This window comes from Trichomycterus rosablanca, chromosome 15 (genome assembly GCF_030014385.1).
Source record: "Trichomycterus rosablanca isolate fTriRos1 chromosome 15, fTriRos1.hap1, whole genome shotgun sequence".
Lineage (NCBI taxonomy): Eukaryota > Metazoa > Chordata > Actinopteri > Siluriformes > Trichomycteridae > Trichomycterus > Trichomycterus rosablanca.
This window is the reverse complement of record NC_086002.1, coordinates 2,474,396-2,497,810: the sequence shown is the minus strand read 5'-3', so window position 1 is coordinate 2,497,810 and position 23,415 is coordinate 2,474,396. Positions and strand designations below refer to the sequence as shown.

Below are 23,415 nucleotides of genomic sequence, written 5' to 3'. Positions count from 1 at the left end.
AAAACCTGAGCAAAGTTGTGAATTAATAGAGTGCTGTTTAGTAAAAGACTTTATAAACTTTGCCCTGTCTTCTGATTCCTGTGTGTTCATATGAGACGACTACAAAGTGGGTTTCTGTGAGCAGAGGAGAAGGAGGGGTGATTCTCCCCTTGTGTGCGCAGCGCGGAGTGGAGGTGCTGCTGTTCAATAAGGACTGAAGTGTGATGACATCATTCATCTAATCAGGCCAGTGTTCCTGTTTATTATCACAAACTCTGCTATCCAATACCTGCATTTTAAGTGTATTTTATGATTATTATTCATCTATTTGGGTATACAAGAGTATGTGTATTTGTTTACACTATATGATATAGTTTTAGAGAGAAAAGGCTTGGCAACAGACTGATCGTCTATAGGAATATACTAAACTTTGATGGCTAATGTGAGTTTTATTGTCTGTGCATGATTTCTGATCTAAGCTGTGTTGGGGTTTGATATTGAGACTATTTGTTGGTTTAAGGTGAATGAATATGCGAATTGGACTTTATTTGATGATAGTTGGTCCCTTGTGGGAGTGTGTGAGTTTGAGTTTCATATGGGATAGGACTTTCTTTTATTTGGGGGATTAATTGAGTGAGCTTTTGCTTACAATTTGATAGATTCTTTGGGTGTTTGGTTATTATAATAGGAGATGCTTAGTGTTGTGGATGGTTGTCACCTTTGGAGTTGGCAAATTCATTTTAGGTTTTATTGATTGTGTCAAATCGGTTGCTTAGGGAAATAAAGGAGTGGTAATTGAAATAGTTTTAAGTAGTTATAGTGATTAGTCTCATTCTTTGCAATAAGGGTACATAAGGAAGTCATTACAATGTCAGAGAAGGACGCTAAAATTGCGAAGGTTATTACTCCTGTTGATGTGATACAGAAGAATAATTCTTTAGTTAAAGGCATCCCAAAGATGATGGAGAAGTGGAATAAGCGTTGGCCTGAGATTAACCAACCTTGGCCATTGGAGGGAACGTTTAATCCAGATGTAATTAATACAATGCAGGTGCTTGTGTCTACATATAAAGCTGATCAAAAGAAGGGTAAAAAAGGTGAAAAACGTAAAGAAAAAAGACAAGAGGAGCTTGGCATTCTCCAGTTGTTTGAGAATGAAGGGCAGAAGCGGATGAGAGCTGCAAAAGAGAAGAGAGATAGAGGTGCAGAAGAAATAGAAAAAAGCACAAAAGAAATAGAAAAACGAATGGCGGAAGTCAATGTGCCTTTTTCACATGTGGACTCAGTGAAAAAACCCCCTCCCTATCAGACGAATGTGAAATTTGAGGAGGTTTATCCCCAGCTCCCAGTGATCAGTCAGGAGGGCAATTATCAAATCAGAAATGAGGATGATCGAATAATAGAAATGGGACAAGCGGAAACGACCATAAAGATGTACCCAAGTTCTAAAAGTAAGAAGAAGACGACATCTTTGAAAACTAAGGGTGAGCTGAGGATCAGGAGGATGGAATTTGAAGATGATGAAGATCGAAGTGATCTGGAGGAGGTCATGGGAGGATATGACCCTGCAGTCAGGAAGATATTGGCTAAAGCGGAAAAGAGAGGAGATAAAACAAGGAGGAGAGAAGACTCAGGAGATGAAAGCTCTAAGGAGAGTGAAAATGGAGGTAGCGATAGTGATTCAGATGGTCCTATGTATTCAAGAGGGTTTTTTCCTGCAACATCCAGCACCAGAATTGAGAACAAACAGAAGGCTTTAAGAAAGGTAGGAAAAAGTATAGATCAATGTCTTTCACGCCTGGAAGAATCTACTAGTCCGGAAGGCCGGAAAGAGCTGGAGGAGCAAGTAAGGGAATTGCAGATACAGAAGAAAGAGTTGCAGAAAGAAGACTCCAAACAAGTGGACAGAAAGTATGTGTTGCGTTCAAGAAAAGGGAAGTCACTGGAGAAGATGTGTCCAGTGGTCATCCGAGGACAGAGTTTGGAGTACAAGCCTTGGCAGAATACAGATATGTCAGATATACTTGAGAAGTTGCCTACTCTTCAGGATGGAGCCCATCCTTGGATTTCAAAGCTGGAAGAGATTATGGTGGGGACACAATCGGCTGTAGGAGATATTAAGAGACTTCTAGCTAATCTCCTTGGGGTTCCAGCCATGGAGGAGCTTCTACAGAAAGCAGGGCTTAATCGATATGTGGGGACTGCTGTGAATGACCCGGAGCTGTTTTCTGCGAATAGAGGTCGAGTGTGGAGAGCGCTAAGAGATACGTTTCCGACAAATGTGCATCCAGATAATATTCTCATTGAGCCATTGGGCCAGGGAGAAAACCCGAGGGCATATGTCTCGAGAGCCCATCAAGTGTGGAGAAATGTCACAGGAAATGATCCGGACTTGAATCGAATGGAGCAGTCAATTTTGAGAGCTAAAATACAGAAGGGGCTGCCTTTGCCGGTGAGGAGTAAGCTAGCAGAGGTGGTTGGTCTTGGAAGCATGGAAAAGGGTGTCTATACAGATCATATAGCCCACCAGGTGGAGCTGTATAGGAAGAAGGAGCATGATCAAAAAGAGCAGGACCAAGAAACCCTTAGAAAACTTAACCAAATACAATTGGTGGATAATAAGAAGAAGGAGAAGAAGCAGGCTGTGGTTATACAGAGTCAGTCTCAGCAAAATCCACCATTGCCACAAGTACAGCCGAGCCAGGCTCAGCCTCAACCATCTCAGTCATCATCAGTGGTTCCAGTTGTTTCTTACCCACAGCCATTGTTTGGTCAAGTGCAGACCTGGAGAGGAAGAGGTCGTGGAAACATAGGAAGAGGAGGAAGATTTAATCCGTATTTTCAACAGTCTTCGGAAGTGTGCTTTAATTGTGGACAGTTTGGTCACTTTGCCAGGGAGTGCAACAGGCCAGGAGGAAATTTCAGAGGAGGAATTTTCAGAGGAAGAAATTTCCGAAGAGGAGGATTTAGGGGCCAACCGAGGTCTTTTGAGGGACCTGTGAACCCTTACAGGGGCCCGGAGCAAGGATTTTAGAGGTGCCCAGAGGACCCAAAAGGGGGGTGTCAGCTGGTAGCATCAGGGTCGGAGAAAGATCCAACAATAGAGGTGAAAGTAAATAATAGACCTTTGGAAATGATGGCGGATAGTGGAGCGGCTTTCACCTGTATTCGACCTGAAGATGCTATACATCTCCCTATGTCTAATCAATGGATTAGGACAATTGGGTTTGAGGGAATAAAACAGCTGATACCTCTTACAAAACCGATTGAGCTTTGTTATAAAAATCTGAAGACTACAATACCTATATTGGTATCAGAACATACACCTATTGCACTTTTGGGAAGAGATGCTTTATGTAGATTGAACTGTACGATAAAGTGTACACCTGACGGCTGTCTGGTGGAGGTGCCAAATGATGTGGTGCACCAATTGTTGATGTCAGTGGAGACTGAGGTCTCTTCAGTATTCTGGATTGGAAATCTTGGTGCAGAATTTTTGGAGCCCGCCAAGTTGTGGGAGAAGTTTATTGTAGCAAACATGCCTAATGCGAAGCTCCCGGAGTATCCATATCACTGTACGCTTAAGTATTTCAAGGATGCTGCCCAATCGAATTCAGAGGAATGGTTGAAATGTCAACCGAAGCAAGTTCAACTTCGTTCGTGCTGCATAGTTTTGGGACCACAAGGGGCAGCTATGAAGATAGATAGAGATGATTATTTGTCCAAGGAGTTTGATATTGAAAAGAGTGTCCCACATGTGACTTTGTTGGTGTCTGAGGATTATGAGCAGAAGCACATAGGAGAAATGATGGTGCAAGCAGAGGAAGCTGTTTTTCTACCGATGAAGCATAGTGCTGATATTGGACTGGTGAAGTCAGCTCAACCAGTGAAAGTTGAACTACGACCAGGAGTTAAACTTCCTTGGAGGAACCAGTATCCATTGAAAGAAGAGGCAATTAGGGGGATTGGACCACAAATTGAAGGACTTTTGAAAGCAGATGTTTTGAAGATAACACAGAATCCTCAGAGTAATACGCCTTTGTTGCCTGTGAAGAAGCCAGACGATTCTTATCGCCTGGTACATGATTTAAGAGCAGTGAATGAAGTAGCGGCTGATTTTCCAGCAGAAGTGCCGGATCCGCATACTTTGTTAGCCCAAATGCCTCCAGATGCGACACATTTTACAGTGATAGATTTATGTGGTGCGTTTTTTAGTGTTCCACTTGGTATAGAAAGTTGGGGCTTATTTGGATTCACATACAGAGGTCAGTTTTATGAGTATAAGAGGTTGCCGCAAGGATTTAAACATAGTCCTCATATATTCAATAAAGTATTGAAGGATGATCTGACAGGGTTAGATCAGATGCTAAAAAGCACGGTTATTCAGTATGTGGATGATATTATTATTTGTTCATTAGATGAGCAAACATGTCACAAGGACTCAGTTAGGTTGTTACAGATACTGGCAGAGAAGGGGCATAAGGTCTCTCCGAAAAAGCTGCAGTATTGTCAGGAGAGAGTGGTTTATTTGGGACAAACAATAACACAGGGACATAGAAGTATTGCTGATAGTCAGTTGGAAGCTATTCGCAAGGCTCCAAAGCCTAGAACGGTCAGAGAAATGATGACATTTCTTGGCATTGCTGGCTATTCTTCAGCATGGGTAGAGGATTATGCTAGTTTAACGGGGCCTTTGAGAGCCATGATTAAAGATACAGGGAATGCGCAATTGCATTGTAATCTTTCGTGGACACAGGATGGCCTTTTGGCTTTTGAGACGATCAAACGAAGGTTACAGGAGGCTCCAGCGCTAGCGCTTCCAGACTATTCTAGGAATTTTCTGTTGTATGTGTCTACTTCTATTGGGGGTAAATATGCATGTGCAGTTCTTTGTCAGCCAACAGGAACAGGAACAAGCCCTCAACCTGTTTCTTATTATTCTACTGCGTATTCAGAAGTAGAATTGGGGTTACCCCTGTGCTACAGAGCAATGGTGGGAGTTTCTTTAATGTATGATAAAGCATCATCTGTTACGATGGGATATCCGGTAACAATTCTTACCCATCATAGCCTTAGAAATCTTTTGAATTATGGCAAGTATACATTGACTATGCCTAGGCTTAGGGACTATCATAGACTCTTAGAGCAGGAAGATGTCACTTTAGTGAGGTGTGTTACAGTGAACCCAGCTGAGACTTTGCCAACTCCTGAGGATGGTGAACCACATGATTGTGTTAAGGAAGCAGAGAGGTATATGAAACTTAGGTCAGATTTGCAAGCTCTCCCACTGCATGAAGCAGATGTAGAATATTGGACTGATGGTTCTTGTTATCGTGTGGAAGATAAGTTGAGTGCTGGTTATGCAGTAGTGAAAGCCCAAGGAGCTGGATTTGTTATTGAGAAGGCTGAAATAATACTGCAGCCTGCATCTGCGCAGCTTGCTGAACTTGTGGGGCTAACTGAAGCATGTTTGTTGGCGGAAGGTAAGCGAGTGACAATATATACTGATTCCGCCTATGCGCACAATGTGTGTCATTTGTTTGGATCAGTGTGGAAGAACAGAGGGTTTAAGAAAACTGATGGTTCCCCAATACAGCATCATGCTCAAATAATGAAACTGTTGCATGCTATGATGAAGCCCAAGGAAATAGCAATAGCTAAATGTGCAGCACATAAAAAGGATATGTCAAGGGTCACACAAGGAAATAAAGCAGCTGATGAAGCTGCAAAGGCAGTTACAGGAGCAGACAAAGTGGGTGAAGTGTTTCTGGTTACGCATGAAGTGAATTTGGAAGAAAAAATTACACTTAAGGATGTCATTTTACTTCAGGAAGCTGTTCCTGATGTGGATAAACAGTTGTGGCTAGACCGAGGTGCCACCAAGGATTCTACTGGTCTTTGGAGAAATCATGAGGGATTAATAGTAGCACCTCCAGACCTGTTAGGTCTAATGATTCAGGAAGCACATGGGTTGGCTCATGTTGCAAGGGGGGAAGTTAAACGTAAGATTACAAAGGAGTATGGTTTTTGGGCACCATGTCTGCTTGAGCAGATTGATTATGTTATAGGTAGATGTACTATCTGTCTGAAAAATAATGTTCGAAGGGGAGTGATGGTTCCTCCTGGTTATATTCCAACTCCGAGAGGTCCTATGCGTGAGTTGGTTGTGGACTTTGTGGATATGATAAAGCCAGTTGAAGGAAAGAGGTATATGTTGGTTGTTGTGGATAGATTTTCACGATGGCCTGAGGCTTGTCCAACCAAGCGAAAGGATGCCCAGTCTGTTGCTAAGTTTTTGTGTAGAGAGGTCATAAGCAGGTGGGGACTTCCAGATCGGATATCCTCAGATAATGGGAAAGAGTTTGTGGATAAAACAGTGAAATTGATTTTGCAAAAACTGGGAATTAAACAGCGTCTTGGTGCGGTCTATCATCCGCAAAGTCAAGGGATTTGTGAAAAGATGAATGGTGTTTTGAAAAATCGCATTGTGAAAATTTGCCAGCATACGGGGTTGAATTGGATAGCAGCACTTCCATTGGCATTAATGGTGTGTCGCTCGAGTGAGCTGCGTGAGTTACATATGACACCTCATGAATTGGTTAGAGGTAGATTGATGCCGATGCCTTGTTTGCGTACAAGTGGAAAGGGTCCAAGCTTAGCCCTTTTAGAGGATGAAATGAGAGCATATGTTGCGTATATGGCTAATCTGCATAAAAGAATATCCGCGTACGTTTCTGACAGGCAAAAGAAAGAGGAGGTGCAGGAGAGACTGGACGAACAAAGGAAGTGTTCAGTGCAACCTGGAGACAAGGTGTTTGTGAAGGTATTTAGAAGAAAGTGGTATAACGAACGTCGTGAAGGACCATTTGAAGTTGTTCGCAGTACGGGAACTGCGGTTCAGGTTAAGGGGTCTCCAACGTGGTACCATTTGTCGCATTGTGTTAAGGCGCCAAGTGAGGAGGTACTAGATTCACAGAGTCAGGAAGTTGAAGGTTCAAGAAAGTTAGAAGAAAATGTTGTGGAAGATAATGTGGAAGATGTTGATGGGAGTGTGCATGTGTCTGATGATGTCAGAGATGACTCTGCAGTTAGTGAGCAGGAAAGGAGATTTGGAGACGTTGATTTTCAATATGTCCCAGGAACAGCAGAGCCTGTTCCTGAGGAATGTGAAGCGCCAGAGGTTACAAAGGGAAGTGATTCTGATGCAGGAGAATGCAGAGACACAGGTAAACAAAGGAGTCCAAGACCAGCTAGGAAAAGGGTTAGGCCAAAGCGTTATGACAACTAGAGTGGTAGGAACTTCAGAGAAGTGTAATCTTTCAGCACTGAATGATTCTGAAAGTATGAGTGTGTTATGTTTAACTACGGTAGCGCCTCAGATGGTGACAATGGTGTCAACTCTTAAGAAGAAGGTAGTTAGAGCCAAGTTAGGAGGAGCAGTTTATCTTCCCTGTAAATGCTCGAGGTTTAATGTTGGTGGTAGTAATCCTCCTGTGTGGAGGAATAGTCGTGATGAAGAGTTGTTAATGGGATCTGAGGTTGATACTGTGCCTCTTGATCAGAGGAAATATATTTTGCTGAATGATGTAAGGTGGTTGACAGTCAGTGATGATTGTACACTTTTTGTGAGAAATATTACTAGAGAAGACCTAGGGGAGTATACATGTACTTATTATGAGCCGGAGTTTAAATTCATTCCCTTGGTAAATAGTTGGAGAGGAGGTTATATAACTCGTAAAGTGGTGGTTATGATAGTAGATTTGAGTCCTGTGGAGATGTTTACGGTTGCTAAGAGAATTGAGGAGCAAGCTACTACAGCGACTACTCTAGGGGTAAATAGAACACAGATGAGGAGTATTACTTTAGTTCCGGAAACAACTAAGAGTGTTAATACATCAGTGGAGATTACTACTGTAGCTGAGATTTTGAAGAGAATAGAAGCTACTACAGTGATGGTGAAAGCATCTACTTTTGTCACTTCTGGAAATATTACAAGTAAGGTTGATATAAGGGCAACCTTTGTTAATAATACGGTGACAACGATGTTGCCTAGGAATTTTGTAAAGGTGACTCAAACACCTGACATGACGACTTTGAACTTTAAGGAAGTGGTGAATATAACTCAGAAGCCTATGTTAAAGATAGAGCTTAGTGTAAATAGTAGTAGTAAGATATCTAAATCTGGGAAGCAGATGGAAGAAGAGAAGGGTGTAGATTCATCTGTGACAACTCAGAGGACTGTTTTGGATGTTAAAGATCAGTTCTTAGATTTTGACTGGACATCAGAAGAAATGACTGACCAGTACCGTTCATTACAGAAGAGAGAAACTAAGTGGAAAGCATTTGGATTCGATTCTTCAGTGTTACAAATCTCAGACCCATGGGCAAGTAGGAATTTGTGGTTTCAGCAGTTAACTCATTCAGTAAGATCAGTTAGACGACTGAATGGTCCATGTATAGTGAAAGTTCCAACACCAGGGACATGGCCTTCAATTTTGGAAACGGAACCAGAGCCGTTGCTTTTTATATGTCAATACTATGTGCTGTCATGGTTATTATTTCAGCAGCAATCAGGAGGAGATAGATTGATGGCTTTGTCAGTGCATTTGTTTAGACCTAAGAATAATTGTTCTTGGTTGAGAGATTTACCATATGTGAATTTACTTGATCAGCATGAAAATGTATTGACAGCAGTTCCTGATGCAATAGAGGTAAGATCTGTTGGAGCTAAAGATTGTTTTTGTTCAAATGACACTCATAAAGGAACTAGAATGTTTATGGGAATATCAGATTGTGACAATTATATAATGGATTTGGGTAAGCGTAAGCAGAAGGCTAAGAGTGATTTATTTAAAATGACTTTTTATATGCCACACCGTAAACAAAGCAGAACTTTGATGGTGAGGAATCAGATTTTGCCTGGAAATGTGACTATAGGAAATTTTAAAGATATTTGGTGGGTTTGTGGTGATAAAGCTTATATATTTCTGCCATATGGATGGATAGGATGTTGTTACATGGCAACATTGAAGCTGCCATATGAGGTTTTTACTATTCAGAGAGGTGAAAGACCGGATGAGAGCCAATCTGAGGCTGTTTCTGGAAGTAGAAAGAAAAGAGACATGGCACAATTTCATAATCTAGAGGCCTACCATTGGAGAATAAGTATAGGAGAAAAGTGGGGTATAGGCTTATTTCCATGGTATGGTGTGACATTTTTAGCAGATCACATTGATAATATTACCTACACCCTACAGGGTTTTGCGAATGAAACTGTGAGAGGGTTTGAATACTTATCAAATACTCAGAAAAGTCACAGATTGACGTTACTGAAACATGATATGGCTCTTGATTACATTTTGGCCAAACAGGGTGGCCTGTGTGTAGCTTTGAACTTGACAGGAGATGCTTGTTATACTTTGATTCCTGATAGTTCAGATAATATGACTAGTGTTATAGATGCATTGAAGAATATAAGGGATGCGTTTGGAGCGTCAGCAGGAGCTGGATGGTCTGCGAATGCTTGGTTGCAAGAGAAATTAGGACCGTTGGGAGCAGTGTTGGTTCAGATTTTGGTAGCGGTTCTTCTATCATTGTGTGTGATGTTTTGTTTTTGTACGCTGTTATTGACCTTTGCAAAGGCTATGATAATGAGATGGGTAGGTGTTGTGATGCCTGGTGATAGGATACAGATGCCTTTATTACGAGGGACTGACATGGACGATGTCGAAGAACTGATGGTGGAAGGTGAACTGATGGAGACGTATCCATTTTGAATATGTAATTTCGTTATAATCTCGTTATATGGCTGTAGTCCTACCGTTTATTTTAGTTATTTTGTTTGGTAGTTTTACCATGGAGTAATGAGATTGGGGGAATATGAGAGTATGATATTGTGATTTTACATTTTTGTATAAGGAGTTAATTGATGTTTCAATTTGCATCTGTTGTTTATGCAAAAGATACTGGTTGGTGTTCTTTCTTTCCTTTTAGTATGAAAGGGGGGAGACCACTTTTTGGTTGATTGATTAGTCGAGGACCCTGATGTGCTGAAGGGGTTCATACAGCTCACATGAGGACAATAAGAATGGACTGATAGACTCTGAACAAGGACTCTGTGATGAATGTCAAGATTCAATACATCATCAAGACTTCATGGAGTCACATGGAGAGTCAGCGCTGCTGAGGAGCTGCAGTGTGATACATTCTTATGTCTTTCTTATGTTATACTATGCAAATAAGATGTGTGCTGTTATAATTGTAGTATGTAATTATGAGTACTTAATGTGATATTATGTTGTTTTTGGAGTACTTAATGTGATATTATGTTGTTTTTGGAGGTATTAGTCTTTAATGAAAAATGTTCGGTTATGAGGTAGGTACATTTGGGGACCTCAGAGTTTTTTGTTTGTTTCTCGATGGTTAGGGACAGATTGATTGATAGGTAGGAACAAGGTCCAATAGATCAATCCGAGGGGTTGACCCGTTGACCTTTGGACATTTTATTGATTTTCTTTTCTGAGGTTTTCGAATGTATTTGCTAAAATCATAATCCTATCAAATATAATAGTTTCGTTTGTAATTTGGGGTAAAATTGGATGTGATCCTTTCAAATATAATAGTTCCTCCTTTAGATTCTGGGGACAATTGGACTGGAGTACAATATGTGGCCGCCTGGGCAGAGGGGTCGCGAGTGAGTTTTTCCTGTCTAAATTGATTGATTGATTGATGGACATTTCAGAAGGATGACACTGCCTGATAGGTTTTTCGCTCCTTGCACTCCATAAAAGTCGCTAAGTGCTACATTTAAGTTGGGGAAACATACATGTGGGAGGAACTAGATTATGTTATGTCTATAACCATTGTTCATTATGTTATTCTTTTGATTTTTGAGACTAATTAGTCCCAAAGGGGGGAATATGAGGTGTCTGGAAGGTTCATATAAAATAATTTGGTCAGATATCTCTTTTTAATATTCCTTTTAAAACAATCTCATATATAGGTTATTGTGTAGAAGTGTTTCCCACACTTCTGGGATGCCTCTCATGAGACCTCTACATTCCATAAGGAGGCCGGGGTGTATTCGGTTGCAATCCCACATCTGGGATCCATTTTAAATGCATACATTTCTGTTATTCTATAGAAAATATATTAATCACACAGAGGCCCTAACTGTCAGTAGGACTGTGGGAACCTCTACTGAGTTTTAAGAAAATGACACACCCAATACATTCCATATGTTTTTTGTATGGATATTCAAGTATTTAAGGAGAAGCAAATTTCATTGGAGTCAGAGAGCAGCAGATCCGAACACAAGCTCTCTCCGGACAAAGCCAGGCTGTCCGAGCGACACTGCTATTATTCTGTAATAAACTTCTTAATTGCAAATAAACTGTGTCAACGGAGTCGTCATTTCACAATCGGCACCTCATCGTTAAGACAAAGACACCTCAGCATCAGCAAGGCAGGTCTCACTGTGAATTCCAGCAAGTGTCACCTGGCGAAAGGGACAGTTTCCTACCTGGGATACGTCCTGGGAGGTGGGGTCGTCCGGCCTCAGGTTGACAAGGTGGAAGCAGTGAAGAGGTATCTTGCACCGACCACGAAAAGAAGGGTCAGATCCTTCTTAGGTCTTGCGGGATGGTACCGCCGTTTTATCCCTAATTTCTCCAAAAGAGCAGCAGTTTTAACAGACTTGATCAAGAAGGACATGCCACAAAAAATCAAGTGGACTGCAGAATGTGAGGCAGCGTTCCAGTACTTGAAAGACTGTTTGTGTAGTGAATCGGTTTTGCACAGCCCGGACTTCAGTAAACAATTTGTGGTGCAAACTGATGCATCAGGACGTGGACTTGGGGCAGTGTTGCTGCAGGAGAATGACGGTGATCTTAAGCCCATTCTTTACATTAGTCGGAAGTTGTTTCCGAGGGAGTTGAATTACTCCACTGTGGAGAAGGAAGCTTTGGCTATAAAGTGGGCATTAGATTCGCTCAGGTACTACCTGATAGGGACTGAGTTTGTTTTAGAGACTGACCACAGATCATTGCAGTGGATGTCGAGCATGAGAGACACGAATGCCAGAATTACACGGTGGTATTTGTCCCTGCAACAGTTTAAATTTGAGGTGCGATACCGTAAGGGATCTCAGAACACCACTGCGGACTTTCTGTCTCGTCACGGCGAGTAGTGACGATGTTATGGGGGGGGGTGTGTGATGAAGACAGCTGTTGTCTTCATCCCCAGTTATGCTTACTTGTTATACTTACCTTTTATGCTTACCTGTCCTACATACCTATCATACTTACCTGTTATACTTACCTTAATCCATGTACCAGCGGGAGTGTAGGTGTGCTCTGGGGAGAGCTGAAGGGCCCTCAGCTACCTCAGGGTGGGGGGATGGTGATATTGGTAAGGCTGGGGAAAGTAAAAGGATATTTTTATAAATTAATTATTGTGTAATTGTTTAAAATGTAATGTCGACATTTGTTTAAGTTTTGTTTTGTATGTTTGTTATTGTTTGGTGTAACATTTGTTTTTTTTATTGTTTTAGTTGTTCTTCCCCTAGTTAAAGGAGAAATGGTTTATTCCATTAGAAAGGGGGAGGAGTGTAACGGCTAAAAGGTGAGGGAGAAAGGTATACGAGAAGGAGGGGCTGGCTGCGAGAGGACCCACCTGATATTGAGGTTGGCGTCTAGTCAGTATGTAAAGAACCTGAACTGCTTTAGTCAGGATTTTTCTTAAAACCACGTTTGATTTCCGTTTTGTACTGGTTTTTTTTTTTGTGTGTTTGTATTGGTTTTCACGCATAGTAAATAAAACGCTCACTACAAACTTACCTGCTGTATATACCCTGCTTCCTTGCCACACGGTCATTGCTACCCGCTGACTTCGTGTCCCTACACCTAGGGTTCGGCGAGGCAGCGTCACACACACCACCACCATGTCAGTGTCACTGCAGTGCTGAGAATGATCCACCACCTAAATAACACCTGCTCTGTGGGGGTCCTGTTAATTGAGAACAGCATGAGAGGGGGCTAACAAAGCATGCAGAGAAACAGATGGACTACAGTCAGTAATTGTAGAACTACAAAGTGCTTCTATATGGTAAGTGGAGCTGATAAAATGGACAGTGAGTGAAGACGCAAGAAGGTGGTTTTAATGTTATGGCTGATCGGTGTATGATACATCTATTAAACAATATATATCACAGAAGTGTCCAAATAAACATTTAGTGCCTCCAACTTACCCGACTGAATTTCAAAGCTAGAAATGAGTGCAGGTTACACCCTACTTCATGAGATTAGATTCTTGCTTTTATCATAAGCATGGCACTGCTTTTATTATTAAAACATAAAAATAATTTTACTTATTATTAAAAACTTTGTTACACTGTAACTATCACATTTAGGAAGCTCTAAGATTTTTGAAGCACTTTTATCCAGTGCACATTTTAATTCTTTTGGGTAAAAAGGATCCACACTTCTACCTGTCTAAACACTTTGATCTGCTGTATATTATGTAAGTGTTTAAGTCTTTCTTTCCTTTTTCTTTCAGGACAAAATTAATTGAAAAACAAATGGGTGGCTCTTCATCACATGCAGCACCAGCACCAGGTGAGGCAAGTAATTAAAGCAAATTGCTGAAATGGCAATACAAACAGGACTGAAGTTAAAAGTTTACGTACATTTGTAATTTACTTGTATTTCAATCATTTCAATTGATCCTTCGGTGAGTGGAGGAAATCACACCAATGAGGGCAGATATCTGGTCTGACATCAGAATCTAGACCAGAACTACTGTACAAATTTCTTATTAGCTTTTACAAAAGTAAGTTATGCAGCGGTGTGAGGGCAAGTAAAAGATAATTAAAATGCACACATACTCTTTGTATGTTCTGTCGTGAACCTCAGAATGCATTCTTAAATAGATAAAACACAAGACTGTACCCATGAATGAAAATGCAATTTAAACCAAGGCATACACGTCATTCAGGAGTTATAGTACCTGTCACTGAAGGCAACATTAAATATTCATAGAGTTGATTGATGATTGAGTTGACTGCTTTTAAAGGAGCTGTAAACTGGGGAATAACGACTGCTGTAACTGAAAAATAAAGACTGACGACGTCACTCTCTGGTGTTTATAAACAGCGTTTCTGTAAATGAGTTAACATACTTACAAGTTTTATATAAATGTATCATTTGGTTGATTCTCTCTTTCAGAATTGAACCAGCCATGGAGGGAAATGCCCTGGTAGTGAGTATATTAGCATTTATAAATAATAATAATAGTTATCTGTAATAATTTAGTAATTTACAGAACTTTGTAAAAGATTATGTAAAGCATTTAAGGCAAAATGAAAAATATTAACACCCAGTTAATTCTGTAAGACGCTGCTACTTCATCTTATTCACAAAGTTACCGAGTGGCTACAAGTTTTATTACCAACAACATTCACTACACCCAAAACATGCACTACACCCAAACAATTTACTACACCCAACACATGTACTACACCCAACACATGCACTACACCCAACACATGTACTACACCCAACACATGTACTACACCCAGAACATGTACTACATCCAACACATGTACTACACCCAAAACAACATGTACTACACCCAAAACTTGTACTACACCCAACACATGCACTACACACAAAACATGCACTACTCCCAACACATGCACTACACCCAACACATGCACTACACCCAACACATGCACTACACCCAACACATGCACTACACCCAACACATGCACTACACACAAAACATGCACTACACACAAAACATGCACTACACCCAACACATGCACTACACCCAACACATGCACTACACACAAAACATGCACTACACCCAAAAGATGCACTACACCCAACACATGCACTACACACAAAACATGCACTACACCCAACACATGCACTACACCCAAAACTTGTACTACACCCAACACATGTACTACACCCAAAACTTGTACTACACCCAACACATGCACTACACACAAAACATGCACTACACACAAAACATGCACTACACCCAAAACATGCACTACACCCAACACATGCACTACATCCAACACATGCACTACACCCAAAACATGCACTACACCCACACCCAACACATGTACTACACCCAACACATGCACTACACCCAAAACATGCACTACACCCAAAACATGCACTACACCCAAAACATGCACTACACCAACACATGTACTTTACCCAAAACATGCACTACACCAACACATGCACTACACCCAAAACATGCACTACACCCAGAACATGTACTACACCCAACACATGTACTACACCCAAAACATGCACTACACCCAAAACATACACTACACCCAACACATGCACTACACTCAAACATGCACTATACCAACACATGTACTACACCCAACACATGTACTACACCCAAAACATGCACTACACCCAAAACATACACTACACCCAACACATGTACTACACCCAAAACATACAGTACACCCAGAACATGTACTACACCCAACACATGTACTACACCAAAACGTGCACTACACCCAAAACATGCACTACACCCAACACATGCACTACACCCAAAACATGCACTACACCAAGTCTCACGTGTCTTTAAACTTGTTTTAGATGAAGCTGCTGTTTGGTTGGTATGACCTTTACATTGTCCCAGTATGGCTACCATTAAGTACCACTGCTGTACGCTAATCTTAATTACTTTTGTTTGCCACCTTGTTTTACACAAAAACACTTTAACTTTTGTTTTGTGATAAGAAAGAAATTAGTAAAAAATACAAATATAAATGTTGTTTTTTCTTTGGTAAATGTTTGGTATTTTATAGCGACAAAGACGTTTTAGAACAGGAACTGAGGAGGTTCAAGCTCAGTCGTTCAGATGTTCCGTATATCAGGATCCTGATTATTGGACCAGTTGGAGCAGGAAAATCCAGCTTCATCAACTCAGTCAACAATGTTTTTCAAGGACGAATCACCAGCGGTGCTCTTGTTGCTACAACATCTGGAACTAGTTTTACAAAAGAAGTGAGTCCATATATATTTTAAAGCAATAAGCCACTCGAGACTGATTTTAAAACAGCAGCAACGTACAGTCTCTCGTGGCTTATTGCTTTTATAAAACAGCGGTCAACAGAAAATATAATAAAATACAACAATGTTCAATTAATAAATGTATTTATTTATAAAAAACACTTACAATAAAGCATTTTTCCGCCACACCATGTAGTCCATTAACAGTGTTGCTAGGCAGTTAGAGTGCCAGTACAACTGCAGTGAAGATTCATTTCGGTGGCCAGTTACAGCTATAATTTCCCTTGCCTCCAAACTGACAGTGGCGTATTAATATGGAATGATGTGAGGTGGTCATAGGTGTGCGTATATCTGGCATTTTACAATGGATTCGAAAGTGACTCAGCCGATCAGATTTTAGGACCGGAACTATCCGTTTTATTAGAATTCATTTTATTTTATTTTAAAAAGTAAATTGGACCAAATGTTGAGCCGAGCTTAATATAGTTAATTATCAGATTTACCACAAATCTGAACATGATAAATTAGAAGGATTTTTTTTTTTTACTTTAAAATTAGTTAGCAACAATAAAGTAACAGTAAGTGTTAGAGAAAATAATAACCTCCTGGTTTATTTCTTTTCTTACAGTATGAAACTCATTATATTGAACGTTATGATGGTTCTGCTTTACCCTTCATCTTTAATGACATCATGGGACTTGAGGATGAAAAAGGAAAAGGAGCACACGAACAGGACCTGGTATCAGCCCTAAAAGGCTTGGTCGAGGAGGGATACAAAGTAAGAACACAACAACACAAACAACAAACAAGATCTTTTAATCATACAGTGAATAAATGTTGTTATACTTTGCAGATCAGCTGTACAGAACACCTTTACTGGACTATTTTGGAGTGTTGGAACATTTATTCAATTTGTTGATGTTACAGATTTTTCCGTATGTAAGGTTGTGTGTAATCATTATTCTTTCTTTTATCTAGTTTAATCCTGCATGTCCCCAGACACCGGGTGAAAACAGAATCAGCTTTAACATTGAAGATCAAGTTTTCTGTCTGGTCAACATTCTGGCAGCAGACACAGTTTCACAAACTGACCAAAAACTGATTGATAAGATGACGTACATCCGTGACGAGGCTTCAAAACTGAGTAAGTTTGGTTATTATGGATCACAGTCCTGCCTGTTTTAGAGCTCAGTGTCACACGTTCTCACTGACAGCAAAACCAGGCTCACAGCTAAACATACAAAGATTAATTTGCTGCTTACAATTCCAAAAAAACATTAGCAATTAGCATTCAACTTTGGGATTTGAAGTGAAAAACGAATGACCAAAAGTACACGCACTTTGCACGCTTATTTCTGGTTGAACTGATAAAAAAGTTTTTTTTTATTTCTGCTTGTTTATTATTTAATTTTTGATCTTAAAATAAAAAATGGCTTGTTTTCTTGGTTTTCAATTTTGGTTTTTGAGGTGAAAAACGAATGACCAAAGGTACACGGACCTTGCATGCCTAAATGTAAAAAAAAAAAAGAACTTACAAATACAAGGTGGTTTAATTCAATTTTGCTCCTGTTTTTGTGAGATTGCCTCCAGCTTCCTGCTATTTACAGCTGCAATTCTTTCTTTTTTTTCAGCAAAGATTTGCTTGTAGTGTCTGTATCCTTATACTGTAGAACCCTTCCTGTTGTTGTAAGATGTAATTGAGTTTTTTCAAACTTTGTTACAGAAAGTACTAAAAGGTATCAGTAATCAGTATTAGCAAGTACAACAATACATGTACTTGTACTCAACATGTAAAATGTCATTTAAGTTTGTGACATGGCCTTCTAATTTCTCCTTAGTGGTTACAACTGACTACAGTCGGAGATATCTTTGGGCCCATAAACATAAACAAGGCTTGTTTGGCTGCACCCAGTAAAAAATATAGTGCATAGTGTGCATGTTCTTTACTAGTCTAAATAAAGTTTTGACTCAGCTGTAATTTTACCATTTAGTCTGTATAAAATATTATTTGATTTTGTCCAGAAATTCCTCAAGTGATCATCATGACCAAACCAGATCAGGCCTGTCCACTGGTTAAAAATGATTTAAAAAAGATCTACAAAAGCAGGAAGATCAAGGACAAGGTAACTTTTATTAAGACTGTGTATAGATTATATTTATCATTTCATTGTACTGTATAAAACAACTGTGTTTAATTTAATATAATTGGCATTCTGTGTTTTACTTAAGTGAAGGTGAAGCCCATGAAACACCATTTTTAGAATTGTTGAGACATTTTGTAAAACTTAAAACAGAAGAATGTATGACTGGTTAATTCTCCTGTTTTAATTGTTTTAAATTGTTTTAACTGATAAAAGAGAAGATTTCCACTGTTTTTAATGTCATTGTAGTTTGAAGCTCTGTAGACAGAAATTATTGCAGCTGGCACTGCGGGCGGAACTTGTGGTAAAGTTATTGATGACAAACCCCACCCATTTACAGGGTGTAAAGGAAAAAAGGAACAGAAGGAAGGACGTCTCTCCAAACTTAATGAAAATGGTGAATCTTTATTACAGGAAGCAGTAGCAAGATACACAAGTGTAACCTGGGATCAGCGTAGCTGGACTGAACAATTAGTGGTTGAAAACACACAGCATATATTCATTTGAAAATACCATATAAGGGCTTCCTGTGCTACCATTTTAGGGGTTTCCTGTAAAAGATGTGCATTATTTAAGGGCACCCTGTGAAGGATGTGTATTACCCAAAAGCAGTGCAAACAAGATGGAACTGTCACCTCAATTCTAATTGGTCTAATTGTCTTTAACCACTTTCATGTCTAGGCCAATTCCCCCTGTCTGTGATGGCTGTCAATCACTCATTATACTAATCCTTTAAAGTTGGTTAGAACTTGTGAGAGCTGTCATCCTGGTTTAGACTTTGATTATGATAATAACGCCATTGAGTGCAGTTAGGTACCAGTCTTGATTGGGTCTATGCTGTAATTCTTACAAGGAGCAATATGACTGGTTCATTTTACTGTCTTTTGACATTATTATTATTACCTGCTGAATTTTTATAGCTGGACCATCAATCACCAACATTCTTTCTAACAAGACCAGATGATGAGATCTTTAATTGAACTTTTTACATTTTAACACAAATTGAACTTTTTACATTTTAACACAAATTGAACAGGATGGTACAAAGCATTCATTTGCTTAGATTTGTATTTTTTTAATGTTGATTTTCAATGTAAGTAGATAAAACTTTTATATATGATAGGCCTTAGGCTTTTTTTTTACTTCAGTGAACTCCAGTAACTATAACAGTGTAACTAACTGAACCAAATAGCTAATTAATGTGGTTTCATTTCTCAATGTATGGTTAACAAAGCTTTTATAAATGTTCTATGATGATAACTTTCAGATTAAAAGGCACTGTGGCTCACTGAAGTAATAGGTGGTCCGTCGAGTTCGACAATGACATCCATGTGCAGGGGTGGGCTCGGAGGTGACTATAGAGTCCAAGACGGGAACGGTAAAGACGTCCGCATTGGGGGCAAGGAAACTAGCCTGGGGGTTGCAGTGCTGCTACTGCTGCTTTCTTTTTTGCACATGCCTCAGAGATGCTGGCACATCGTTTGTCCTCAAATATCTCTGTTGCTTTATGCATCAGGGTGTGCCATCCAGTTCGGTCATGTGCACACTCCTCAAGCTGCTTGGGGGCTATTCCAGTGTGGGCGATGTTGGCCTTGATGTAGTTCTTTTCAACGGCCTGCCTCACTTTATTTTTCCTTTACAGAGCTCGCTAAATAGAAGTTGCTTTGGGGTTCTGTCACTGTCCATGGATGACATGCCCTGTCCATCTGAGCTGGGCCTTCAGGATCATAGCTTTAATGCTGGTGATCTCTGCTTGGTCTAGGACCGTGGTTGGAACTACAACTTCCAGTGATTACCTTCACCTGTTGCTTTGCCCCTTCCCCATCACCGCAGGGCTTTAAGGATGCACATAGATACCTGTGCGGGAAGTTGTTTATAGTGGGAGGGTCGTTGCACGCCGGCTATCCCACTCTCTTGGCCTGGGAATTCGAATTTCCAGTGTTACGAAGAATCGTCACAACTAGAGACTTCTTTGGGTGCAGTTCATGACCAGAATACCTTTCGTGTCTTGTTGTGCTCTTGGTGCTTCACAACACCTGCAGTCGCCGCTTTCCTGACAGTTGGATCAGATGATCTCTAACGCTCAGTCCGCCGGGTCAAGTCTTTGTATGCTAGGTCAGAGAACACTTTAGCTAACCTCACCAGGTTATGCCGGCCAGCCAAAGCCGTTGCCCAGGGTGTGGCCGCTGTTGCATGCTAACAGCTTTGAGGAGCCACTGGTGAAAGCTAAGGGCCATATGGAAACCAATAGAGGACAAGCTGTCCTAAAAGGACCTGGCAAGCACCCCTCACTGAAGTTTTTTTTTTTTTTAATCTCTTTTCTTTTAATGAATTTCTTTTGATTGTGGCAGCGTGTGCTGCTGGTACAGAAATGTGAACTTTTTTACATTGCAGTTGACTGTAGAGAGCTTTCTAGTCTTTCCTCTTGTAATGTTAGTGGCTCATTATTATGGTTGCACTCAAACTAGCTCTAATTATATGTGCACAGAAAAGTCACAACCTTGTGGAGAGCTTACTACAAACTAACTAACTCGTATAAAGTCTGATGTTCTTTAAATTTGTTTGTTTTACCAGATGCAGGAGTGCAGTAATCTGCTGGGTATTCCAATGAATCACATCTTTCCTGTGAAGAACTACCACGAGGAGATTGACCCAGTTAATGACATGGATGTTCTGATCCTCAAAGCACTCGATCAGATCGTGAACATCGCCAACGATGCACAGAAGAAAAAACCCAATAAACCACATGAGTAACAAATAATAACAAAGCCATCAGAGCGGCATTGCCATGATTAGGTACTGGTACAGTGCTGTGAAATATTTATCTTTACCCTTTTTACTGTTATATTTTTGTTGAATGAACTGAAATATTTCAGCTGGACAAGGTATAATAATTTACAGCACTTAATGGATTTAATTAGGGTACAAAGTTATTCAACACCAATATCACCACTTCTAAATAACTGGTAAGCATATTTAGCTGCTTAAACACAGTGATGCTTCATTTCAGCTTTAAAGCTTTAATTTTGTCAGTAGTGACACTACACCACAATGTATGGAGACTACAAAAGAGCTTCAAAGATTTGCTATGACATACAAAAAATGTTTAAACATTTAGATTTTTTAAATCCAGAAACTGTAGAAGTCTCAAGTCTACGGTGAACCACTGGATGATTTTAAAATCTTTTAGGATAGTTTTATAAACAGACAAGTCAGAAATGTAACTTTTTGGTCTATTCATGTGGTGCAAAGCAAATACAGCATATTATAGTAGAAACATACCAACAGACGAAAATGGTGGTTGAACTGTGATGGTTTTTGATTTGTTGTTATTTAAGATAATAATGAAATCCACTTTCTATTAGGAAATTCTTTAGTAACTAAAAAATGTGGCCCAATTGGGTTAAAATTAGTTAAAGTTTTAAAGTGGCTGTTTATAACTGAGGTGCTGTGGTTAGACTGCATTTGACTAAAATTCCTAAAAATGTTTGCAGTCATTGCCATTATAAAGCTGATTTTATAGGCAGTACATTTTCATGGAGTGATACTGCAGTTGGATTAGTTTGTTTACTAAAATAAAGTTGTTTTTATTCATCTTAAATTGTTTCTGTGGGACAGTTACTTTCTGAACTGAACTGACTGTAGTTATCCAGCCAAACTCTATTTCCAGAAAAGTTGGGTCGCCTCACACATATGCATGTCAGCCATGGCATGGACACAAATACACTTTAATACCTTGGCAGATGTTGGCTTTTGCACCTTCATGTCAAACAAAAACAAGCTGAATCATGGACTCATCAGACCACAAAGACGTTTTTTCTGTCTTTCAGTCTAAGATGAGCTTAGGCCCCAAAAAAAGCACTAGCGTTTCTGTATAGAATTGATTCTTAATGCAGCAGTGTGCGGCTGTTTTACATAACAACAGTTTTCTGTAGTACTTCCGAGTTCATGTGGCTGTATTTATCACAGTAGCATGGCAGTTTCTTATGCAGTGCCATCTGAAAACTCAAAGGTCACACAGATTCATTAATGGTTTCAGGCCTTGTGCTATACAGAGTGAGATTTCTTTGGGTCACCTGAATCTTTTCATAATATTATGTACTGTAGATCACAAAATACACAAAATACCTCAATTGTTTGCAATATTTGCATTGAGAATGTTCTTTTTGAATTAACAAATGGTGACCAACGGCCCATCGTTGCCTGAACAGACCAATCCGTGTACCCATGATACCTGCTACCAATTCATCTGCTTAATGTTGTAACTTCAATACTCTGTAAACTTTTCACTATTATTTTGTCCAGTCTCAGCTTTTTTAGAGTATATTTCAGAAATCAAATTCTACTAAGTACATTGAGGTTGATCAGTGAAACATGGAAATTATTTTTTTGTTCTACTTTTATTAGTTAAATAAATAAAATTCTTCACTTTTTCAGAAATTAGTTTTTCATGACGGTATGATTGAACCAAATAGTTAATTACTGTCATTTAATTTCTCGTCAATTTAAGGGTATCAAAGCTTTTTAAATGTTAAGGGTTTTTTTATTATTATTTTCTATGAATGTATGTGGGTTTTTTTTGGTGTTTGTGGAACTTACGCATAAATGATATAATACATAGTACAGACATTATAAACATATATCTTAAATTAAAATGCTTGTAAATTTCCTTTATGCTTATATATGATGTTTTATCCAACTGAAATCTGAAATCTGTACTTTATTTCCAGAACCTGCTTATATATGTGTTATATACCAGCGTCTTTTGGTATTTTAATGTTGATTAAAGCTGTTATTTGTAATCACAAAATGAAATTAATCCAGGTGTTGGGATGTAACAAATTAATAATACATGTTTCTTATGCCTAAATGTCTTTTTATTTTGACCACAGATCAGAACCAGAATTTTCATCTATTTATAATGAAGCTCTCATGGTGAGCTCATCATTCTTAATAAAGAAAAGTCAAACCTGTAATGGATAATAAAGAATTCTACAGGGCAGGGAATCAAACTTCCAATACAAATTTCTTTAGTGGCCACTGCATGAGACTGTAATTACAATTATTTAACACATTCATTTAAAAACACAATGCTTACAATTAGAATTCAAATTCATCTGTGCAAGCCACTGAGATTCAGCCGTGTATTTATGGCTCTTGCTTTACGTTATCCTCTTGTATTTTTCCACCATGTCTATCAGGAAATCTTCCCTGAGGAATTAATCTTACTTTCAGTTTCAGTTGTA

At 39.4% G+C, this 23,415-nt stretch overlaps 1 protein-coding gene across 1 annotated transcript; it reads left to right on the top strand.

Annotated features, from left to right (window-relative positions):
• The first annotated feature begins 6,676 nt into the window (after positions 1–6,676).
• LOC134329529 (interferon-induced protein 44-like) lies at positions 6,677–20,923 on the top strand. Its single transcript, XM_063010813.1, has 8 exons — positions 6,677–6,802; positions 7,068–7,205; positions 12,545–12,600; positions 15,824–16,022; positions 16,657–16,806; positions 17,007–17,172; positions 18,051–18,151; positions 20,744–20,923. The coding sequence occupies exons 1-8, from the start codon at positions 6,677–6,679 to the stop codon at positions 20,921–20,923; spliced, it is 1,116 nt and encodes a 371-aa protein (XP_062866883.1).
• Positions 20,924–23,415: the final 2,492 nt, after the last annotated feature.